The sequence below is a fragment of the Cystoisospora suis genome, assembly GCF_002600585.1.
Source record: "Cystoisospora suis strain Wien I chromosome Unknown contig_1436, whole genome shotgun sequence".
Lineage (NCBI taxonomy): Eukaryota > Apicomplexa > Conoidasida > Eucoccidiorida > Sarcocystidae > Cystoisospora > Cystoisospora suis.
The window spans coordinates 1-24,247 of NW_027154236.1; the positions used below are offsets into that span (position 1 = coordinate 1).

At 56.2% G+C, this 24,247-nt stretch overlaps 2 protein-coding genes across 2 annotated transcripts; one reads left to right on the forward strand and one right to left on the reverse strand.

The window, feature by feature from the left end:
- Positions 1-2,539: 2,539 nt before the first annotated feature.
- CSUI_003281 (uncharacterized protein) lies at positions 2,540-7,617 on the forward strand (the record flags this gene model as incomplete). Its single annotated transcript, XM_068063479.1, has 4 exons — positions 2,540-3,160; positions 3,523-3,578; positions 5,314-5,924; positions 6,053-7,617. The coding sequence occupies 4 exons, from the start codon at positions 2,540-2,542 to the stop codon at positions 7,615-7,617; spliced, it is 2,853 nt and encodes a 950-aa protein (XP_067924541.1).
- A 2,928-nt stretch (positions 7,618-10,545) lies between these two features.
- On the reverse strand, positions 10,546-16,385 carry CSUI_003282 (kinesin-related protein 3a; the record flags this gene model as incomplete). The annotated part of the gene is given in 9 exon segments (XM_068063480.1): positions 10,546-10,862; positions 11,123-11,293; positions 12,007-12,202; positions 12,922-13,116; positions 13,607-13,749; positions 14,194-14,378; positions 15,083-15,374; positions 15,769-16,090; positions 16,110-16,385. Coding segments are annotated over 9 exon segments (2,097 nt in total), but the record flags the coding sequence as incomplete, so codon positions are not given.
- Positions 16,386-24,247: the final 7,862 nt, after the last annotated feature.

Genomic DNA, 24,247 nt, shown 5'->3' on the forward strand with positions numbered 1-24,247 from the left:
GAAACTGATCGACGAACTCAGCCGCACGTCGAGCGTACTCCTCCTCGGCACCTTCTCGGCTCCCCACCTCCCTCGCAAACCGAATTATTTTCTCCGTGGCTCGTTTGTCACGGGTCTGGTCTTGAGCATTTGGTGCCCGCTGTTGTGCGGGAGCGAGGCCTCGAACTGTGCCTGATGCGTCCTCCATGTCCGTTCTGGCAGCTGTGTTCTCTTGTTCTCGTGGCAGCCTGCCCCGAAGTCGTCGTTGCAAGTGCACGGCCGACGAGTTTGGTGGCTTCCTCAGTTGCAGAAGAGCTGCTGATAGAAGCGGATCACTGTCGGACTTTGAGCTTCGCTGTGTAGATTCTCGACGATTCACAGTCTTCCACACCTCATCCAGCAGGCGGTCAGCCTCCTTGAACCCTCGTCCAGAGGCCTTGCTCTCCTGCCTGAGGGCGTTAGGCAACATAATAAGGTCAGAAAGAACTGCGCTAGCCAGGGCTACACCCGGACTGCCTGTTGCATCGTCGCCAATGAAGTTACGTAACGGTGAAGTTTGCGCCGCACAAACTTGTGTGAATGCGCAAGACAGTAACGCCCAACAGAGGGCAGTTACCACATTGAAAGTGATCATTGTCATTGTATCAATTCAGATGTCAAGCAAGATATGCGATCCGGCGGTGTTCAAAAAAGTTACACAAAGTGAAAATGAAACGATAATGAAGGTTCAGCTGCGCGTGCACTTCGTCCGCAGCTTGCCGGCAGGTAGGTTCGAGCGCGCTCGGCGCCAGAATTACCCGTGGCCCGTTGCACCCTGAAAGACGGGATGAGTTTGCTCGATCCGCCGGATCGTCAGCACATTCTCGGCGAGGGAGGTAGTGACTGCTCGCCTTTTCGTGCCCACTTGGCTCCACAGGCTGTTACGGAGTCCTGTTGTACAACACTGTACTGCACATTTATGTGCGGAACAGCGCGGCGCGACGAGGAAGTATCCAGCGCGTGTGCCACAGTCATGACGAATGTAACCCTTCGGGAGAGCAGTCCGCCGTGAGAGCGGTTCTGCCTCTGAACTGAAAGAAATTGTACAATCTTTTTCGCTCTGGGGCCAGTGCGTGTCCGGTTTGGGGAACCGTCAGTCGGCTCCGGCTTCCCTGCCCACTGAGTAAACCATTCGCAGTCCAGCCAGGCGCAGCTTCTCACCTGTGGCGACTCTGTACTAGAGACAGAAATGACCGTAGGTTTACGCATACCGGTTTCGCCTCACGCATAGCAAGTGTACTGCTTGCGCACACAAACCAAGCCAGTATTTGGGAAGCGTGCTTCGTCTATCTATAAGACGCTTCAGGACGCGTGACACAATGCTGCGTGACTGTCACTCATACGATGTCCGGGCGGGCGTTTCAAGCAGCAACCGTCGGGGCGGGTTCCCCGTTTGGTGTGAGACCGACTGCACGGACGGAGGGGCGCTGTGTCCGCTTCAAAGCATCGAGCGTGTTTTGTCAGTATAGCGGTAGATGGTGATATCGACATGATGCTTCCTTCATACGCTCACGGAAGAGCGTCAGGAGTCAATCCGTTCCCTGGTTGTGGGAGGTACGGCCGTCAGAAAAGCTTGCATCCCGCGGTCGGAGCCACTGACGGGAACAAGCGTGCTGTCCTGCGAAAAGCGCTGATTCTCGCCGTGGTTTGCGCTGGCGTTCTGCCGGATCAATCAGCAAGCGACTACTTGAAATCACATGCAGGCGCCAACACTAGGGATCCTCTCAGGAAGTTGACCGACATTTAGCTTCTAACGCAGTCGGACAATGCCTGCTCATGTGTGGCAATCCTGCTAAGGAAATTCATACTGCTCCAACCCAAAAGATCAGCGGGCCTCCTGTCTAGCCCCCTGCACCTGCGACCTTATGGTCCTATGTGGTTCGGCAGGTAAAACCTTTCGTGTGATGTCTTTTGTCGGTGCGAGTGACAACGGGGACACAGAGGAAGGGAAAAGTGTCGATCCCACCTTTTGGGCTCCGGAGCATTCCGCTGACCGCGGCATTAACCGACTTCGCAAGGTATGAAACGTTCGTGCCCGTTTCATGCACCGTTCAGAGTGTTGCTGCACGGTCCTCTTGAGAGCGATGCCGCCAGCGCCGTCCACTGGCGCTCCGACGCCTCGTCGAAACCGGACGAGGAAGAGCCTTCGTTCGTTGCCCACGAGCGAAGTGTCACATATGCCGATTGCAAGGCTTGGGGGAACAGCCCGCACGTGTCAGCGGAGTTCAGGAGAAAACCGACAACGAGCAGCTGCTCGCCAGGACTACCTGGTTACTGGGGCCGCGACTTTTTTCTCGCAACTGAAGCCACCAGCGGGGGGCAGCTCTGTCAATCGAATCCGGGCTCTGAAGCTTCAGGTGGCGCCGTCGTGCCGCTGACTGCCGTCTGTCCGGCCCGCCGTAGGAAGCTCCGCTTTAACCTGGATGAACGTCTAGAAGGTGTACAACGGCGTCCGTTACAGCTGCGTGACTCCGGTGTCCGTCTGTGTCAAAGGCTTCCGCTTGCGCGCGACGAAATTCCGATGCCCCGATGGCTTGGACACCGGGAGTACGCGCAGGAATTCACCTTAAAGGCCGGAAGAGAAGGCAAGGCTTGCTGTTTAGTCAAGTCGTCTAGTGCATCTCCGTCCACTCTCGAGTACGACGACTCAGCCACATCTTCGGAAGGTGCTGGTCCTGGGCACAGTAAGGGCAGTAGGCTGGACACACGCCGTGCCGTACACTATACTGAGAGAGGCCCTCAGCTGATCCGCACCCTCCACGAACCGACAGAAGCGCGTACCTTCAGGGTGACTACTAGTGGAAGTTGCACAGCGTGCTTGGGTCCTCAGACCGGCACCGCAGAACGTTCCTTCGGCCAACGAGAAGCAGTCCGTGCAAAATATCGAAGACGACGAGAGACAGGAGCTAGGGGAAACTTTCCGGCGGAAGCATGCGGTCGTGGCGCGTCGGCCTCTCTTCCGTCAGTGAGACTTTCAGGTGGCGTCCCCTCAGGCTCAGAGCAAGACGGTGGACTACGGCAGAACAAGACGCCAGTGCACGATTGGTACGCAGATGGAGAGGCCCAAGTGGCTGGCTCTCAACTGAAAGACTACGCGGTCCTCGGTGTTGGACCATCGGCCGACGCCCGAGTAATTCGTAAGGTATGAGCGGCTGTGGGTCTCTCCGTTCGAGCTCCCGGTCTCCGGGTCAGCCTGCGCCTGACTGCCCTAGATCGCCCGTCCTCAAGGGAGGCCCGTACAGCCGCAGCAAAGACAAGCTACGTCTCCAAAAGCTGCGTGTCTCGTGTCCTCTATGTCTCCCGACACCAGAGGTATTCGGCACCGCCGCTACACCACTCTGGCTTCAAGCTGTTACTGGCTCATCCGGCGTGCTGCACTGAGCCTTTGCGGCAGCTCTCTTTCCGTTCCGGTGTGCAGCCAATGAACTTCGGCTTCCTGTTTTTTTTCCACGCCACGTGGAATAGGCTACCGCTCTGATCACCGTGGACCTTTTGGCTTTTCAGGCATTCTTCCGTCTCGCAGCGAAGGCACATCCAGATAAAGGCGGTTCAAACGAAGAGTGAGAGTCCACCTGACACGGCCTTTCAATGAGTCCGGAAACCAGATGAACTTCTCGGAACGTTGCCGCATGTGAATAGCCTCTGCTTGTAAAGGGCCCCTCAGCTCACCCGGCGGCTCGTACGCAACGCTGCGAAACGACAACCTACTGGCTAGAGTGCCTTCGCTGGCGTGCAGACTGCTGTCGGCAGCATAGATTTGCACAGTTTAACACGAGGGGAGGGTTTAGGGTTACGTTCAAGTATTGCTGGACCTGCCCAGGTGGCGTGTGTGTGCGCTACTCTCTGTCAAGGTTCATCAAGCTGCGGGAGGCGTATGAGGCGCTGACGGTACGAACGATGACAACACGAAGCAACAACCACTCGTCCTCCCCGTACGGCTCTCTGTGTGGCGGGGCCGTCTGCTGCGTGCGTAACAGTGTTTGCGGAGCACGCGGAGCCCCCGTGTCCTGCGCTGATACTACAGACGTATCTGATTCTCACTCAATGAGGTACTGCCTAGCTCGAGAGATTTTACCAAGACGATTCTTTTCTGCTGAGACTAGGCTCTGCCGTTTCAGCAACTCTAAGCAACGTCCGGCGACTCCTCTGGATATCAAAGCCATGTCTGTCTGACTCTGTGTGCGTCAACAGTCTGATTGTAGGCGAATGCGTAATACGCGACTCGGTTCTTCGTTCAGGACCCCTGTCACCCCTAGGCGTCTCAGCAGAGCAGTGAATGGACCCAGGGTGCCACGAACAGAGAAGGGGTCAACTCCGCGCGATGTGTGGACAGTGGCAGGAGAGTCAGTTTTCTCCCCGGTGCTCGCTAGCAGCTCCGTTAGTCCACCAGGGTGTAGGACCCTTGGGACCCAGTGCGCAACTGAAGCGTATGACCACACGTCTTGTTTTGCCGATGCGTCCCTTGGCTGGCGATCCTCTTCCTCGTTTGACAGTGACGACTTCTTAGACTCCCCGACTAATAACCGTAGCACCGCTCATGTTGGGGGGAAGGTTTTGCTTCCAATGGGGTCTCTCGACGGCTCCTTACCGAATGGTACGGAAGCTGTTCATCGCAGTGAGACGCAGCATTGTTACTACAGAGTGCTTGAAGGTGGCCGGGACCAAAAGAAGTTTTGCCAGCCTCGGGAAAGCATATTAGAGATGGAACTGGATTCACTCTGCTTCTTACGGCCTCCCACTCCACACGCAGTTTTGCAGACGGGGTGCCAGCTGACAAGCTGGCCACGAGTCCGACGCGAACGTAGCGAGGAGCTGTTTTTCTCGGTTCTCCGGCATGTATTCTTCGAGCCACTGATGTCTAATCGGCGGCGGTGCGCTCTGGCTGCGTTGCCGTCTCTTCGGTGCTCCTCGTAAGCTCGTGCCAAGCGCCTGCTACTAGACGACGAGAGAGCATCTTGGTGGATTCCCTTTCTCTTTGCGGGGTTAAGCTCCCAGACTAGCTGAATGGAACGCGTGGTCTGCCAAATAACGCGGAGAGCTGGAACCTTCTCAGACCCCGTCAGCACGCCGCTCCCTCGAGGATGCGTGTCCCGTTGGTGCCCGTGTCTTCGCTTTCGAGGTGCCGTCTTCTCGCCACCACAGGTGGGGCGTGTGGCTATCTAATGAATACCACAGTCTTTTCTGACATCACGTGCTACCGTCGCCCCAGTAGAATGACGCAGGCTGCGCCAGTGCTGGAGTCCGTCAAAGCAGCAGAGTCGGACTTGTCGTGTGCCCGTGTGAACATGCTCTCAGTCGTTCTTTCCGTCATTTCCAGTGTGTCGTGGCCCGCGTCCAGCGTCTGCGATTCCCTCTTCGGTACTTTTCTCATCCCTTCAAGCTTCATCTAGCTTCGGAGATCACCAACGAGGAAGCCGCAGTCGACGAGAATCCGGTCGCCATTTTTCCGCTGGAATGGATTCCGCAACAGGGGTCCGCGCTACAGGAACGCGTACCTTCACAGAGGTCGGATCATGCGAAAAGCGTGTTTCTGCTTGTGCCATCGTCAGAAGCTTCGCCTGAAGTTCGGCTGCCGCTGCTTTCGGTGGCACCAAACTCACAGGGGCCCGGAGCTGCTCTGGCAGGAGTACATGTCTGCGGACCGAGCTCCCCTTCAGCACGTGCTGATGCAGGGGGCCAGTGCTCGGGCCGAAGAGTCCAGACGCACGGTCGATGCAGCGCATATCAGCGAGTTCCTAAGCTTCGTCCGGCCCCAGGTCATAGCCCGGCCGGAAAAAGAAGAGCTGCCCGGGCAGATCGTCATCCGCAACGCTGCACCCTGAACGTCGGTAGCCGCGGCAAAGAATCACCACAAACAGCGCCGACTGGACAAAATTCCAGCCCCCCCCCTGGCAGCATTAGAACTGGTCGGTCAGAGACGATACTTGAGCGCTGCAGACTAGCCTGTTGCATTCTACCCCTTCGTCTCACGACACAACTTTACTATGCGGAGCCCCCGCTCCACGTGCTTTTGTTGTCGGGTCGTCCTGCGCAGATGCGAGCTGTCTGCGCCATGAAGATGGCTGCGGAGTTTCCAGACCCGGCAGTGCCGCTACGTCAAATGACTCTTCTCCACTGCGTCGCTCTTGGTGGATCAATGACCTCGAGGCTCAGGTACTTCAAGCTGGATCTGCAGAAGAACACCATTTCACGTTTTTGCAACTGCTTCCTCCGCCGCTATCACAAAGACACCCTGAAGGCAATAGCGTCGGAGCGGCGTGCGGCACCCAACAGTCGACACCCGTAGAGATTCATAAGCTCAGGCCGCCAGGAGGAGAGGAAGAAACTAGTGGCGGTACCCCAACCCGCGCGGCAGTCTGTAAGACTCACCGCGACTCAAACCCGTTGCCAGAGGACATGGAGGAGAAGCAGGAAGGTGGGGAATCTATTGTTGGGCTCACCCGTCCCAGCGGTTATGCTTGCGCACTACCTGATACAAACACAAGCGAACGCGACTGTGGACTGGAAGGCTTGCAGGAGATAAAAGTGCCAGTGTGGGGTCTTCTGTTTCTTCGAACTGTCGCCCCGCTCGGGCGCCTGAGGGCTGTCACACGTGAACTGAGGGCGTATCCACCCACACTACCGATGACACAAAGTGTAGATGAGGATAAGGAAAGGCCACCGGTTGTGAAGGAACTACTGGCGGCGGAGCACGATGGAGCAAAATGCAACGGGCAACCCCAGGTCCACCAGGCGGTAGCGTCAGTGTGCGGACCCCCCCACATTACAGAGAAACCCGGCTCATCGGAGGTAGACATCCCGCTCGGAGCCCCTGAGGATCTGGGCCATGCTTCGGCGACGTGGACAAGAGAACCGCAATCCCCTGTCGAGAGAGTGAAGCGGCAAGTGGCCAGGGTGGTTGGTAACTTGAGGCGTGAGGGTTTCCCTCTGTCGGGAGAGGCTGTCGTTGTTTTGTTCGTACCCCCGTGGCGCGCACCACCAGGAGACATAGAGTTGCTCGCGTCCTGCGATCCCCCGTCTTACAGGATTGACCCTGCTGGAGACGGCCTGCCTTTAGAAACGCTGAAGCACAGCTCGTTAGGCGAAGAGAGCTTTCACACCGTGTCGGATCACGCCCGGCGACGAGTCAGTCGATGGTGGCGTGCCTTTATGGAAGACAGTCTGTCGTCGGACCACGCTAGTAAGGAACGCGGGAGAGTTGCTGGAGGCCTGGAAAGTGGCAGCAGGGCCTGTCTAGGACGCGACACTGGGGTGCCGCTTGGGAACCTTTCATGCCGATGTACCACCGACTCGAGTGGTTCTGCCTGCGACACGTCAACGGCACGTGTGAAGCGTACCGGTAGGCTGCGGTCGGAAGCGCGTCACCGAAGAGTCCCACTCATCGGAATTCCCGTCGAACTCTCCAGAGGGGCGGGCCAGGTGGCGGGTGAAGGAGCGAACATAAGCACCTGTGACAGTGCAACGGGGGACGGACAATTTATACGCTGTGATCGACCTGCTCCTGAGACGCTGGCATGGGTGTCGCATGCTTTGCGCGCCTTATGCTCGCGCGAGGAAGTAGTCCACGCCAAGGAGAACACTGGTACTGGCTACGCATGACTACTGGGGATCCGCGTCTCGCGCGAGTCGGTGCAAGTGGCGGCGAGGTTGTTGACAGTTTCAGGAATCACTTGTGACCCTAGTCTTGCCAGTGCCAGTCGGGTGGCGTTCGGGGTGCCACAGTCCTCTCCCCTTGGGAGACAGTGATGCTTCGGGACGCCCGGCCGTGGCTGGTGAGTCACAATCTTTTTGGTAGTCGGATCGGAATTGGAAAATGGGTCGTACACCAGGCGCGCTTTTATGGAGCTTGACGACCTGACTGTGTGCCCCGGGCTGTTTCCTGGAGTTAATAAAGACCTTCGTTGCTAGCAGAGGCGCTTCAGAGACAGCTCTCAACACAGATGACCCCCCTTGCTGCGGATCACACACAAGCGCTTCCGAGAAAAGTAGTTAATGCAGTAACCGAGCCGTGGTTGACGGTAACACCCGCCAACGGCAATCTCTGTAGACACGCTCGCCTCCGGGAGCAAGATGTTACTCCCCGGTAGCTTTGTCGAAGCCAAACAATTGGCAACCCGCTGCGGGCGACTGACACTTTACACGTCAGCATGCCGGCTCGGCACCGGGTCGCCTTCCGTACATCGTTCAAGGGTTGCACGTGAAGGCACTCAGAGCAAGTGTTCGTTGCGGCCCGTGCCGCCCACTGACAGAAGAAGAGATATATCTAAGCAATGGAACAACACCTTCCATGCAGATGCCTGGAGGCTTCTCCCGGATGTCCGAGAGGGTACGCCAGCGCAGAGCAGTTGCGGCGATGAAGTTAGATCAGTAAGCTGCCCTCAGTGGTGTGTCCGGGTGGAAAGCAGAGCGCGGAGATGTTGCAGCAGCAGCCGAGACTGGTATCTGACTTCCTTGGGCGAGAACGTGGAACCACTGCTCGAACGCATCCTGCAGGCGTTGCTTGTTGAACTCCATGGTTTGTCCGAGACCGCGTATCTGACCTCGGACTTCATCCAGGTCCTTCTTACACTGCTCGTACACTAGTCTGTTCTCGGTGATCTGCTTCCATAGCGCGCTTTCTTCTCCCTGGGCGTACCAAACGAGGCAATTTGGGTCGTGCATGGCTTGAACAGTGACCTCAGTCCCCCATAACGGACAACGGCAAACACGGTGGGCTAATGTAGCTTTCCTATCTACGACGGGGACCCCTCTGCTTGGAGGGCCATCCCACAACCAAAAAGAAACATCACCTGCCAGAAAGTATTGCTGGAGCCCGGCTTGCAGCCGAATCGCGGGAGTCCCAGAGAAGTCCGCCAGCAACGCCAACAGAATCATCAGGTGCTTCTGCCCTTGCCAGAAGCTAAGCTTTTACGGTAGTGTCCCACGAAAGTCTATCAAGGGCAGTCACGCCATTACTGTGTTGAACGCCAAAAAACCACACGACAGGTACGCCGCTGCGGTCTCCGTATCCCGGACCTCGAGTTGTGAAAGACGTTTCGGCTCCCAAAGATGCTCCCTCTTACTCTCCTGAAAGAGCAGTCTCATCGCGTTCCTATGCACCAAGGTACTGACTACTGCGCTGCAGAAAAAAAAAGTGGGGTCGATCGAAACCAAGAAGCAGCAGGAAGTCGAGGGGAAGTCTCGAGCATCCAGGACCGTGCCGAGGACTCGCCTCGACTGAAGTTCGACGTTCCGTCGCGTCAAGAAGAGTCGACATGTGTGATACTCGAAGTTGCTTGAGTTTTTCAGTTGCCTGCACGACGGCCTGCCGGGCTGCGTTCGCTCGGTCTCCAGTCTCCTTCGCCCGGGCGTGCAAATCTTTCAACAGAAGCTTGTTCTCTGCATTTATGCTTGACCGCCTGACACTTCTTCTAAAAATCTCAAAAGCGCGGCCTCTGGCCAAAAGCAGGGCCGTCCCGTTCTCATCAGTCAACGATCGGGGAATTTCCTGATGCTCTACAAATGGCCACAGAAGACGCACCGACCGCAAGATTTTCGGCAGAGTTGTTCAGAAGCACTCCCGAACCAACAGTTTCAGTTGCAGTCTCTACTCCGACCAATAAATCACCAGGAGGAGCACAGGACAGGAGAGCTCTCCGCGTGCTGCCAGACTGAAACTCGTGATTCAAGGGACGAAGACAGAGGCTGCCTGAGTCCTAGTACGCGCACAAAATTCTTTTACACCTACGAACGTTGGCCGTCAAAATCGTTTGGGGAGTGCTGCCTGTCTGATCTCTGGTACTGCGCAAGAGGATCGATGTCCACGCTACCCACTGAGCAATGATACTGTAAGTAGCCGGACTGGAAAACTCGGCAGCCCACTTCCGAGATCTGGAAACCCAATGTCCCACTTCCCGGTCCGACGGGTGCCATAGACCGAGTGGGCACCGTTCGGTCGCGTACTGGCTGCGTCCGCATGGAATCATCACGCGACTCGGTGGGAAGGCTTGGTGACTCTCGGTGAAGCAGAGTGCGAGTTTTGCCGCTGAAACTTGACCCTTCTTGGGTCCCCTGCCAGCAACGATGATCACAGTAAGCCAGAGTGGGCGGCGCTGAAGAAATCTCATTTTGTGGCCGTGGTTTTCCCCGGCCAGGCCACAATGCCGGCAGTACAGTGACTGTTCTGCGCTGTCCACTAACCTGCGGACTCAGCTGGCTTGGCACTGTGGGAGACCTCTTCTCCGTCTCGTTGAATGCAGGTGATAGGTGCCTCGCAAATGTTTAGTTGCCCCCCGGAGTGGCTGAGAGCATCGCTATACCTCCGCTGTCCTGTGGGAGCTGCACGCGCGTGTAACAAAGGTGGCAGCGCAAGCACCTTCACACTGCGCCGCTCTGAGCAAACAGTATGTGGAGTTAGGTGAACCACCAATACATCCGTTAATGACGAGCCTCGAGAGAGTATGACTACTGCTCGGCACTGTTCTAACTTGGGCCGGCACGCTGTGGACCCGGCTCCGTATCGCAGGAAAACTGTCCCAGTATCATAGTTTAATGCGCGCCACACATAGGCGCAGAAGTGCACGGAAGACAGTCGGACGGTGACTGGCAGGCACTACGTGCCCCCAATCCCCGGCCTCCGAGCGGGGTGCGCTTGGCACTGCGCTTACAGAAGAAGGACCGCAGAAAGCCATGAGAGCCATGAACTCCGGGACGGCCTTTCGAGTCGGGAACGGGACTGATTCCGTTCCTGTTGAGCATGTCAATAAGTATTGCAATTTCGGCGTCCCTTTGCTGCACGTGCAGTTTGAGCTTCGCCACCTCACACTGATGCTCAGATTTGACTCCAAAAGAGACAGCGTGCTGTCCTGTCAAACAACGACAGCGTCAGCCAAACGCAGCCTGCTGTCACCGCCGCGGTTTACGCTGGACACCGCGTAGAGGCTGGACAACGCGTAGAGTTCCCCTCCTCGGATAGAGACTTGGCCTGACTGCTGCGCCGAGAACTAAGCTCTATCGATTCAGTGGAGGGGAGACGTCTCACGTTGCCCAGTCCGACCTTCATCAAAGAATCTTCCTTCACTGGGAACTGCTCTCCGGCAGTGGCAGTGCACATGCCTTGACGTACCACCCGGGGGATCGTCCGTTCCTGTTGGGCCGCTGTGAGCATACTTTGCGCTAGGGGCTAGTAGGCCTTTTTTCATCTGAATGCAACGGTCACGGAAGACTTTGAAAGCGAAGCGGATTTTCTCCACGTCGGGGCCGAGCAACGGGCGCGCCTCTGGGTCCTCACTGTACGCTGCAACGAGCCAAGGACACGCCACACAAGGGCGACACCATCAGTCGGTGATTCTCCGTGACTCCGCCAAGAGATATCCAACTCTTGGGCAAGCTGCGCCGCACCTCCCCTAGCCTACAGTAGAATTGTACCTGGCTCTACGAGGGGCGAAACGGGACCGGGGACAGCAGGAGATTATCACAAGTAGCAAAAAGGAATCTGCGCAGTGCGCAGCGGAAGGAGACAAAACCCGCCCTGTCAGGACCGCAGTTGAGAGAGAGAAAGATGCTCCTGACGTGCCTGAGACGGGTGCTTTGGTCAACGTGTCATAAGCAACTCGAAACAGGAGAAGGTCGATCTTTTTTGAGGGACGAGTATTGAGGGCGACCCCTGCCTACCGCGGCTTGGTCGAAACTAGCACATTTAACTACCTCAGCGCGACACTTGAAGGTGGAGAAATCAGCGGAGTGGAATTCGGAACGGAGACGTAATGAGTCAGTGGCCCTTCAGGTCCGATTCATCATCATCCGTTAAATTCGAGTGTGTGAGCACCGACGACAGTGAACGACACTGGTCGTCGTTTCAGGGAGACGCCAGCTCCTTTTGCAATCTACGAAGAGACTTCACCAGGCCTACACCGAGGCGAAGCAGGCGCAGCAGCACTCAGGTGGATAGTGCTCGCTCCTTGCTACAATGCAGCTGTGACTCTGTCTCAAGCTGTGATGACTTCTAACCTTCGATGTAAGCATCGACGTAGTCCTCGCACTTTTTGCGCTCTTCCTCAGTTAGGTCATCACCTTGTCGCAGCTGGATTGCAGTGTGTGACTTCATGTATTGCAGTTGCTCCCGAAGCTCCTCATTTTCTCTCGTAAGCCTTTTGATCAAGACACTTGGATCCACTTCTTCGTTGACAACCGCTTGATTCTCAATCTAGAGGCACGGCGACGTGAAGCGAAACTGCCCTAGCCATTTGCTCAGTCATAGCTTCAGCTATATCACTGACTCCCGTTTCACGCGGCGGGCGGGGGCTATCCTGGGAGACTGCTGCGCAGCTGAGTAAGCGTCCTCTCGAGCAGCAGACGCTGGCCCGATACATTAGGAACTGGGTGCCGCTGTTCACAAGGGCTGAGACGTTCGGTCCCGACGTCTCGAGTCCCACTCCAAAGCTAGGTGAGCACATCTCAGTAACACGCGTCAGCAGCGAGAGCAAGCCGGCAGCCGTAGGGCTAGTGCAAGCCCTTTTTCAGGTTTCCGAGCGCTTCTCGTTGCCGAGATGTGTCATCGAAGTACAGTGATCGCCGATACGCCAGAGAATAGGGTTGAATGCTACGTACATGGGACAGTCTCTAAGGGGAGGAGAAGTCAGGTCGTTGTCGGACTGGTGACAGCGCGGGTCGGTGAGCCTCTTCGCGAAAAGAGAAATTTGGACATCCTAACTAGCACTCGGTCCTGACTGTGAGCTGGGGCAACGTCGATTTGCCACGCAGGCTGCGGCGCCCATTCGATCCAGTTGGAAGCGGCACCACTGCACTTGTAGAAGCTGTGTCCTGCTAAGTCATGCTGGACTGGCTAAGGAGATGTACCTGACCCTCTGGGGTAGTGTACGAGGCTAGATGTAATCCCCGGCCGCTCAGTGCGCTCCCTCTTACTCGGGCCACAGCTTGTGCGAACCTACAGGTCGACACGGTCTCTGGCATCGAGTCGCGCTCTGGAGTGACGGTGGCTATCATTACAGTTTGACAGTTTCCGCCTAAGGAGTCGCGAAGTACGGTAGTCATCATGGAATTCCGGTACGGCACGTGTACGCGACGGCCAGTCGCCCTTTCGTGCAGCGCCACGATGACCTGAAAGAACCAAGTCACGCAGCTACGCGAATTTACGTGAACTGAGTTAGCGGGGCTGGGCCGTCCTACAGCAAAAAATAGCTCCAGGGGAGAGTGACCGCTGAAGTCCGGGATGCCCTCGGCTCCCCCCGATGCTCCTCAATCGACAAACCGTGCAGCCAGGAAGCCTACAACGGAGCGTGGCTGCACGCGTTCTAATGGGGCGAGGCCTAGAGGTTGAGTAGCTAACGGCGGCAGACCAGATCGCTAGCCACATCCGGGGCCCACCGCGACTGAGAAGCCTGTTGAAACCCAGCGGTCTCAAGCTCAAAGATCAGGGCCATTACAGACGCGGGAGCTTCAGTCCGCTGCGTCCTAAGCGGGCGGCGCGGCATTCCGCGTGCAGCACGTCGTCTCGCCCCTCATGACGATACCACTGTATACTGCAACCGCTCCTTGTCTCAGGAGTCCGGCCCGAGAATGCGGGAAAACCCTCCTAGGAAAGACGTACTTGTTCAAGGTAGTGAAGTGCAAGGTTGATGCTGCAGGCTTCCCGAAAGACGGTTTCGTTGGGGATGGTGCCGCTCTGCTTCACCCGCTCGGACCCTGCCAGATCCACCAGGTGAAGTTTGGACTTTCTCATGACCGAAGACCCTGTACATTGAAAGTTGTCACTGGAGCATGCGATTACCCTTCAAACTGACAAGCCTTCGCCCTGCTGGCTTGCCGCCAGCGCAAGCCTGTCACTATTTGCGGTGGAATCACCGTGTGTGAGACGGAGGGGACGACTACGTTCGTAGTTTTCGATCGGGAAACAGCGGAAACAGGTCTGTTTCCTGGGGAACCCTAGCAAGCATGCTAGCACCTCAACATATATAGCTCGCTTCTCCAACCCTTCTCCTTCTTGATAGACTTCCAGGAGGTGGCACCTGGGTTGGGTGTCCTATTGCTGTTAGGCGTCGCCGGACCGACGCACTATTTCCGGGGAGGATGCAGCACTGACAAAGAATACAAATATCTGCTCCGTCAAAGAAGAGCATTCGAACTGCTCCAGCTCCGGTGTTATTGTGGCGTACTTCTGAGCCCTTCTTGTTGTACCTGGCTCTCGGGCTTCGATCCAAATGATGAACGTGCAGTGAGAACGGGTGGATGAGTCATTCAGCGGCGTCTCAGCCACTATCCGGTTGGTATCACCCAGGAAGAGCAGATGAAGAGCCTCTTCTTCAGTTGTCGCAGTGTTAACTGATAGTCCTCTTAAGACAAGGTTTCCATCTTGGTCTTCGCTTGCAATCACCTGGTCGGAACACGGCACCAGCGCCAGGACCTCGGCCAGTGTTTGCGCCCGCGTGGAGATATACCAGGCTGCTCCAGCTGAGTTGTTTGGCGGGCGCTGCAGCGCGACTGAGAAAACTGAAACGCTTAACCACTTTGACTTCTAAGCATGAGAGCCAGGATGGGCGACACTCCCCAGGTCGCAATTCACTCCTGCCTAGGCAATCGAAATTTCACGGTGCTGTGCTTTGCTTCGAAATCGAAGGCGGTTTGGTGCCCTGGCCGATCAGTGTTCGTTTCTGATCCTCACACGGATGCGCCGAACGGAGATGCCCGGAAGCATTAGAGACTACCTGCGATCATGTCCTCTATTGCATGTTACAGGGCAGTGGCGTAGTCAGAATGGTCGTGGATAAATATGCGGGGTGCACTCGCAAGGTATTGCCCCCCTGCTGCAACTGGGTACCACTCGCGGGAGCTCCTTCTCAGGGCTCCGGTGTAAGCCATTGCACCTTGGCACTGCCACAAGGAGGCACGCTGACAATGTTGCATACGTGATGTTCGTGGAGTGGAGACCTTGATTCACCGGTTTAACACATGCCGCGGTAGGCATTTTCGGCTATGACCGCCTGGCCAACGTGACCATGGCTGGTTATATGTGATGACGAGAGAAAAAGACCCTGCGCACTGTGGAAAACCGCGCTCCTTCTTCCACATGTGGCTCCCTTTATCATTCAACCGAGGGCTGCTTGCCTTCTGTAAGTCGTCTATCCGGCGAGCGTCTGCTTGTGCTTTCGTGAGCAGGTCGTAACCCTTGTCTTGGTAAATCTCCAGGTAACTTATAGCCACGCTATATTGGGCCAGTCCGTCTTGTTTGATGTGGGAGAAGATGAACGAGAGTGCCCTCGGGATGATTCCGCGATCGTTGTAACTTTCTGCCCCACCGGTAATTGTGAATGTCTTCCCAGTGCCTGTCTGGCCGTAAGCGAAAATCGTTCCGTTGATTCCTGAGCCGGAACAGCTTGCACCACAGCGCATGGTCCTCAGGAGCCGTTTCCACAGCTGGCCAACGTGCGGTCTCCGTGGTCAGCAAAAAGATCTCACCACATACGTACGACTCACATCAGAAAGAAGTTGCCTGTCTTCAAACCCGTGTCAATGCTGGAAAATGGTATAAGGGCGCCTTTCTCCGGCAGAGAAGTTCACGGCTGCTGAGATCCTCCTGCAGTCCGACATTCTTACTGGTCCACTCAGATGGACTTCCTCGTCTGTTGACGCTTTTACTTGAGTACTCTGAACACGGCTCTTGAGTCAAGTTACTACGTTGGGGCCACAGTCAGCAGAGCTGCTGTTCCAAGCCCGGTGTTTTCGCCTCGGCAGCCTGTGACTTTCTGTGCGCACCTTTCATGAGGTTATGGAGAACCGGGATTGCGACAACTTCGAAGACCTTCTCTTGCGTCGTATCCATGGGGAAGACCGCGTCAAAATGAAACGTGTGTTCCTGCTTGCTATTGTCTACAACTCCTTGAATTAGGTCGTCTTCCTTTCGCGGAAGCCGGGCAACCAAGATATTCTTATGTTCTCCTCGTACGCCGAGCAGCGGCGTCGGTTCCGGAGTTGGCCTCATTCGTAGGTAGACCTGAACGTCTGTCTGCTTCCTCTCTGGCGGATTCGTATCTGGTGAGCCCGCAGCAGGGTCTTCACTCCAACAGGTGCTGTGGTCCTTCAGTGAGAGGGGACACGAGCTGCCTCGGGTCGACATTATGATCCTCCCACGGAAGAGACGATGGCGAACTATCCAGTGACAGTAACCCTGACAGTGACCCTTGCAATACTTGAGCCCTTCGCCCGTGAGGAGGATGTGCAGGACTCGGTGTCGCCGAATCTGGGGCTCCAGTCAGTGATATTGATACTGCAGCCGGAGAACTGGGCTCCGCACCCAAGGCTGGTGGTGCGAAGAGCCAGCTGCGTAGGCCTCCGGTTGACGGCCCCAGGCTTGCAACTCGCGGAGCTTGAAGCCCTAAGAAGCAGCAAGGGAGACTGACTTTGGAGAGAGCTCAACAAGGGAACGCGTTGCGAAGCCAAAGAAGGGACAGGACAACCAGAACCCGGAAAACATAGGGTAAGACCGTAGCCTGCGACACTCGGTGCACCCAAAGCCGCTGGTCCCAGAACTGAAGCATCCGGTGGCACCTGGCAGCCTTAAGCTCGTTCGCGGCAACGGTGATCCTCCACTTTTTGTCCGCTGACGGGTACCCTAGTTGACCCTGCTTTATAGGGCGACGGGAGGTGTTCTGTCAACTGTTCCTTACTACTAACGCGCAGCGGCTCTTGGCGGGGCAGGTCGTGCGAAAAGAATAAAGCTGTTCACACTCTTAGACTCGGGCCTAACCACACCGCAGCTTTTCCTGAACATTGTCGTGGGGCAGGCTGTACGTGTGCTATCTCACTTCTCGAAGCGCAGTCAAACACGACTTGCCGAAGAGCGCGACTTCGAGAACTCGAGGGCATCGTGGCTTCCGCTTCGCACCTGCCTTTAGAAAAAAAGAAGTTTTGGCACGGACTGGGGTTTACCCGAGTGCCGCAGAACGGGGCACAGCACCGGCAGACACCGGCACGTAGCAGGGGGAAGGATAGCATCGCGACAGCCCTAGGCGAGTCTAGTGCTTTTTCGATCGGATGGTTAAGGGAAAGGCGTGTCCGGCGAGGTTTTTGCGCAAGCGCTGGGTCGTCGGTGGGGCTTTTCCGGCAAGACGAACCACACAACTGCTGTAGGCCCAGCGGCACATCGTTCGCCGGTGTACAAAATGAAACTCTCCTGCTCGGAGGTGTAGAAACCAAGGAGAAGAATGTGATAACCTTCTCCAAGGAGACGAGTGTGTTAACCTTCTCCAAGGAAACGGGTGTGTTAACCTTCTCCAAGGAGACGGGTGGGATGACCTGCAAGTGAATGCACACCGACAGGGACTACGCGGCTGGAAGGAGGACCTGCGAGCATGTGTGGTAGACCCTGACCAAAGGTGACATGCGCTCCCATAAACCTGAAATCAAACTCGCCTTGCGTTTCTTGCAAGCCTAGGGAGCCGCCCAGCCTCATCGGTAGCCACCCGCTGGTATGACCCCCCCCACCTAACAACGTATACAACGATGGAAGCTAATTACAAGCAGGAAGAGAAGCTCCAGACCAGCTCGGTCCGGCGGGACGCTTTCACCCCAATTCCGTACGGGGTATCCCTAGTCGGGATGAAGGCAGCAGGGACAGCTTCGAGGTTGCGTTCGTTTTCAAGCCATCAGTCTCATCACGTGGGCCCACCTCCCGGTAGCCGAGTAATCAACGACACCACTTCTTGCAAAGGAGAAGGGCCCCCCTCTCCTATGCCATTTGTCCGGAGTAACACCTCTTCCTCTCGAGGCCAGGCTGCTGACGGCGCAGACTCCAAGTGGAACGCGGCCGCAGCAAGTAAGCAAAAGTTGGTTCCACCCGGGACTCCGACACGTAGAGGATGCCTTTGCTTAGTCACTGCTAGGCGCGGGGTCAAAAGTCACCTACTGGGAGGCCTACGTTAAAAAGCAGAGCACCAAGCAGAAGCCCCTTGTGCTCCCGTAGGGAGAGTGAGCGAAGTAAGCGCCGCAAGATGGCGGACTGTCAGGTTCCCAGGTGGCGCGTACTTCTTGAGTACGAGTTTGTCGTGCTGGGGGTCGTCCAGGGTACAGTCGGCAACCACCGGTAGACGGACAGAAGGCTTGCATCGAGTTGCTGGTCAAGGGCTTCGTCCAGTCCTTCGTCGATATGTTTGGTCTAACCCGGGGATCGGCGACGCGGCCTGGTACTGCTGCCAAGTTCACAACCTCCGAGAAGAAAAGAAGCTCCTCCAGTATTGCCAGTATCGGCAGTCGGAGCTCCTCCCCTTTGTTACGTACGCGCCACAGATTCGACTTTCCCGGGGAGTTCGCTCCCGAGAGACTTCGGTCAGGAAGGCCCAAAAGCTCCAGCTGTTGTTCTCCGGGGACAGGTTTTGCCGCGTGACGGAGAGGCACGACGATAGCTTCTCTTATCAGGGGGAGCTAATGGGGCGAGCTCGGTGACCGCACACCGCATGCTTCGGGCCATGAAACGGGCGCCTCAAATAAGTCAAGGCGCTTTCCATGTAGTAACGAACCGTTCAAATTTGCTTCGCAGCACCTCCGGGGAACTGGACGTTCCAAGAGGGTTACGCAAATCTGGGATAGACATAAGCAGCATCAGACGGCTCTCCTGCTTCTCGTCAACCCCTCCAAACTGTACAACCCACATGGCATGTTGCCAGCCAGGTCCGTCTCCATACTGAAACATATATTCTTGGTGCCTAACATCAGTGCAAAGGAGAACAGTCTCTGCTTTTAGTGTTTGCTGCTTGCAGGAGAACATTCCGCTACACAACGGGAACAGTCAGAGCTGCAGCACCTGACCAGACTTATGGCTGAAGCGGAGCATTCTCTTTGGATGCAGAACTGGGACGCGGCGCTCCGGTTACACCACGAGCTGTCGGCCTTTTTCCTTTCAAGGGGCAGCCTGGCCCTGGCCCAGGTTTTTCAGATGCGTTGCGTCGGTATAGCCCGAGAAAGTCAGGGAACCGCCGAGCTCGCAGCTGTTCTCCGAGAAATAGGTGAGGTTTAAAAGAGGGCAATTACTCGCGTGCACACCAGGCCCCACAAGGACACGGCAGCTCTCCGCAGTAATTGTTACCCAAACGGTCCCTCCTCTCCGAAGACGGACCCGCCCGAACACATCACACTCCGACCGTACTCGCCCCAGAGAACAAAACGTGCGAAGGAGACACGTACACTTCTCGGTGACGTCGGTTCACAGGTGATCCTGTCAGCGGCCGCTATGGAGCGGATGGCGCCGGTGGTATAGACTGTGCCTTTAGCCACAGACAGGTAACAGGCAACCTTGCTGCGGTCCGTTGTGGGGGGGGGCGTCACCTATCCATGACGCCTTCGACCAAGACAACCCTGAACCCAGTTACATCTGGTCGCCGCGGCACGGCAGCACACGGGACAAGTTCCCTAAAGCCAGCACCCACTTGGTGGTATGTCAAGCTTCAGGTCTTGCATGTGCAGGAGACGTGTATAAAAGCCAGCATCGGTGGTCGAAGGCTTGCGACACTTACGAGGCTTCACTCAAGCTCTCTACAGAGCTGGGCCTTGGCTTGGACGCGCAGCTGGCGGCCGAATCGCTTGCGGTGGTGTACGACAAGTTGGCTACAGACAAGCTGCAGGTACTAGGCTCGCACGGATATCAAACGATCTTCGACGCAAGGCTGTGACACTACGGTGCAGCTACACACAGTAGCGCTAAACCAGTGACACAGGTTCCGCACCCGTGGTTATGACACAACACGTGGTGACCAAGCGAAGGACCCATGAATTTCCACCAGGAAAAACCGTCTTCACTGGTATCATTCCTGCACGGCCGCAGGGAACCCAGCGCACAGCAGCCATGTAGGCAGAAAGAGCGCACAGTACAAGTGCCCGCGTGATTCGTGTCTTCCCCCGTGTGGCGTTACCCACCGCGCACCTGTTCCTGCCCGTTTCCCTCCGTCCCGACCGGGTGACACGCGGCTCTTCCATGTCGCACGGCGGAGTCCATGCACGCTCACAATGACTATCGGGAAGGCCTGTTTGGGACATACGGTGATCCAGAAACCTTCATCACCCGTAGCGCTTGAGTCCCGATCGCACTCCATGATACTCAGGCTGCCAACTTTCGTGCTTGTCTGGCCCAGGAGCGCGGTTACGCTGAAGCAAGACGGCTGTTTCAAGAGAGCTTACGATGTGCACGGGCATGCTCTAACGACGATCTCGTCTGGAAAGCCATGCATTCTCTTGGACTGATACAGTGTCGCCTTGGTGCGCTTGTACTTTGCGTCTTTGCTCCACAACTCTTCACTGGCAACGCACATCGCGCATTCGGTTGTCACGAAGGCAGAATGCGCCTCTTGTGACTGCGCTTCCAGTCAAGGGGCTGAACGTCCTGTAGAGGCGTAGGTGATTCAGGAGATTTGCACTCACAGGGGAACAAAACCCTTCCTCAGAAGCAGGGGCGGACAGCTTGCCAGCTAAGTGAATGCGTAGGACGGGTCATGGATCAACACAGCAGCAATCTTCAGATGGAACCGCCTGACGGCGCACCCTCAAGCGCGAGCCCAAGCCAGAGAGTCCTCATGCCTGGTCCCGTCGACATTACACGTTTTCCAACGTGCCTGGTTGGCAGCGGATGACTCTTGTTTGCGCCCGGCTCCCATTCTTCCTTCCAGGCAACTACGAGGAGGCAATCAAGATTCATGGAAGGTGCCGCGAGCTCAGCAGGTAATTAGGTTGCAACAAGTTGTCTCACCACTCCTGCTGGCAGATGGGGTTTTGAGGCACACGACTTACCTGACGTTTTCGTTGCGGGCTGAGCAATCGAAACCGTCGATTTCCACTGAGTGCCAAGCTGAGGTGACCCTCCGGCAATCAGCAGCGCGCAAGGCTCGAAGAATTCGTATGAATGCGCCCTTGCAGACAGGAGAACGCGGACACGAACAGTAGCAAAGCAAAGCGCCCATGCGACAAAACTGCGGTGGCCGGAGTGTCGCCTCGCAATCGTACATCCCTCCCGCTCCCGAACTTGTACACGTGAAACTCTTTTTCTTGTTGTGACGTAAATTATAGTGTATCTCGATCCGCTGCAGGGAGGCAGAAGACGAAGTCGGAGAGAGCCTCGCGCGGTCTGCCTTGGCAAAGGCTCTGCAGGCGGCAGGAAGAACGGAGGCAAGTTGTTAAGACGCCAGCGCCGAAATGCTGTCCGCAGTATATGGTTCTCTCCAACAAAATAACTCGGCAGCGCATGTGTGGCGACGGCTCTCAGGGCATCCCCAGTCAGTCCAGGACCACTACGCTTGTGTCGCTCCCTCACTGGTAGAATCTGCAGTCTTACCGCAGTCAACGGGGGCTCGCAAAGGGGCGGTGTTGCCTTAGCTAGTTAGCAGACAGAGGCAAGCGGCGGCCGGATGCACTTCGGCCAGCGCCTAGCAGAAACAGCATACAAGTAACAATGCAGAGACCTCGCCTTTGTTGAATCAGAACGTCTCGCTATCAGTGAAGCAACAGATGTTAGCAACTAGCCCATTACGTGAACACGCTACGAACAATGTATCTAGCTAAGGTCATTGCCGAAGTCGCCATACCATGCTGTAAGCTTGTTAGTGAAACAAGGCTCATTTGACCAAGAACCGGGGCAAGCGAACCGCTAGTGGGAGATGACGTACGCACAGAACCTTCAGTACGGAAACTTCGGGGGTGGCCAAGCGGCATGTGAGTCGCGAAACTCTCCCTGTGCCTTCCCAGGAGGCTGTAGACGAGCTGGAAGAGCTGTTACAAGTCGCCGAAGAAGCGGTAAGTACGAAAGGGCCTTCTCATAATGACTTGTCGAACCCGTACCTTCGCCGACCCCCGACCCCCACTGTTGAACGCAGCGGGCACATCTGTGTCGTACTTACACCGTTATTCGCGAAGTGACCGATTTCCGGGAAAACTTTGGTTCATGCAGGGAGAACAAAGAACTGAAGCCGCGGCCTGCTTGACTCTAGGGTCCCTGTACAACCAGAGAGGCGATACAGGCCACGCAGTGGAGATGTTCAGCAAGCACTTCGAGCTTGCCACGTGAGACCGAGCTCGAAAGCTATGCCCTTACTACTGGAGAAATCGCGAACCCACTTACTGAAGCACCACGGTTGGTTTTCGTGGGGTAGTAGTGAGATGCGCTATTGCTCTTGCTTCACACTGCAGCCGCTCAGCCACACCAGCCAGCTGTCCGGGGAGACCATCCCGTGTAGTAGAGGGGTCTTAAAATCCCGGGGACGGGGACGGGCGCCCTGGAAAGCATCGAAGTCAAAGGCAATAAGCTCTCGTATGAACTCGCACCTCCCGACAAAAATGAGCTTACCTTTCGCCCGCACGACACATTTCGCTCGGAAGTTCCTTTCGTGAAAAAGTATGGCGCGCCGGGCAGGATTGTTGACAAGCTGCGCAGGGATGCTAAGTCGCGGTACCGTACCCCGCAAGACGCCCGGGAAGCCGCCCCACCTGGAACAATGCTGCAGAAACACCAGAATGTCAAAAAGAAAACCCGCATCTGCCCGTCGGGCAGTGCCTAGTCCTAACAGTGTGACGCACACAGAAACATCAATCCGTATATACGAGAACGTGCTGCCGAACTCTGCCGTAGCACGCCTCTCTTTGTCCCGGCGGCTACTCTGTACGGTGTAGGCATATACGTTCTTTCGAAGTCGAGTCAACAACAGACACGGGACTACGTAGGCTCGCCTTACGCTTCCATGCGGCTTGCATGTTGCCGCCGTTTGGTGTGGTTTCATCAACTGGCAGAGTCATTGGCGACAACGAGCCCGTAGAAGTTGCCCGCGTAATGCTGGGAACATCCCGGGCAAACTGTAGAATGCAACACTACAAAGAGGTTGTCAACGGCAGTCTCAGGGGCTTGCTAATGTGGAAGGACTCTCGAGACCTCGGCCGCGATGGTGTCCTGACAAGCAGCCAGCGGCCGGACGACGAAACAACGCCTGGTGGCAACGGCGGTACTCGGCTGGGTGCGCCCACTCCAGCGGTAGCCGCACAAGAAGTGACAACGATTCCATCGAGAGACGCTGTTCAGGACGACATCGATTCGGGGCCTTTGCGGGAATCGGCGGTGAAGGACTCCGCCGGGTGGTCAGAACTAGAGAGTACCTAGACAGCCGCGACTAAGAAATGGCTGCTTGGTCTTTACGCAAGTTTCAGCTGGCTTTTCATCCCCAGAGCACGTGGCCAGCGCCCGACATCTGAAAGCTTCGGACTCGTAAGTTCGCGCGCTTCCAGGACTCTAGCCACAAGCACGTTATATACTTTAACAACCTGCCAGTGTAAAACCTCTCTCACTCGCGATCAGCTGTCCCAGTTTCCGGAGCGTCGCTACTGCCAGCCGGCGCTTGCGCTTCTCCAGTGACCGAGTGCTCAACAAGCGCTCAACACTGTGTGTTGCTCACGCCAGGGATTTAGATGGCAAAAACTGATATTTACCAGAGACATTCGGCGGCAGCTCACCAGGCTTCTTCACATAACCGAGAGGAGCATGTCTGACTGGGGAGCGCGCCAACGAGCTACCGGCTTTCGCAAGGACAGCACAGGATAGAAACAGTGGGTCACCATCCTAACTCGTGTTGGCAGACCCTGGCTACTATTGACGCTCCGGGATAGAGAAATTGTCATCCACCACACCCGGCTCGCCAGCTCTGCGGAGCGACTCCAGGCAGCGCGGAAATTGGCTGCTGCGTCTCGCGCCAACGTATCTTGGCACCAGCACACTGGTCTGTTTAATAACGATACACCCTACAGTCGTCAGTTCTTTTCTCCCACGCATTGCACGTGTAAATGACGGGATGTTGAGGAGCTGCGGAATTTTGCTCGTCTAGCTGATTTATTGTCTCCCTCTAGGGTGTATCCTGTGTCCGCGGGCTAACAGCTTTTCAAATGTGCTCAAGTACATATGAGAATCTAAAAAATGACTGAGGCCAGGCAGACCGGATGTTCACGCCAGCTGTGAGGCAGGATGCACGCCAGCAGTCTATTGTGCGCGCACTCCTCTTCCCCCGCCTCAAGGTCGAAAACGAAGATTTCTAGTGCTCGCTTGCGCTACCACATTGACCCACGACCCCCCTTGTGGGACTCGGGTTACCGCAAAGGTATATTTTAAAAGCCGTGGTGCTTTTACTCGACTGGAAAAACGTCTGCGTGCGGAGCATTTGGGCTACAGCGCTGAATATACCACTTTGGGTTTGAGCCCAGCGACCAACCGATAACC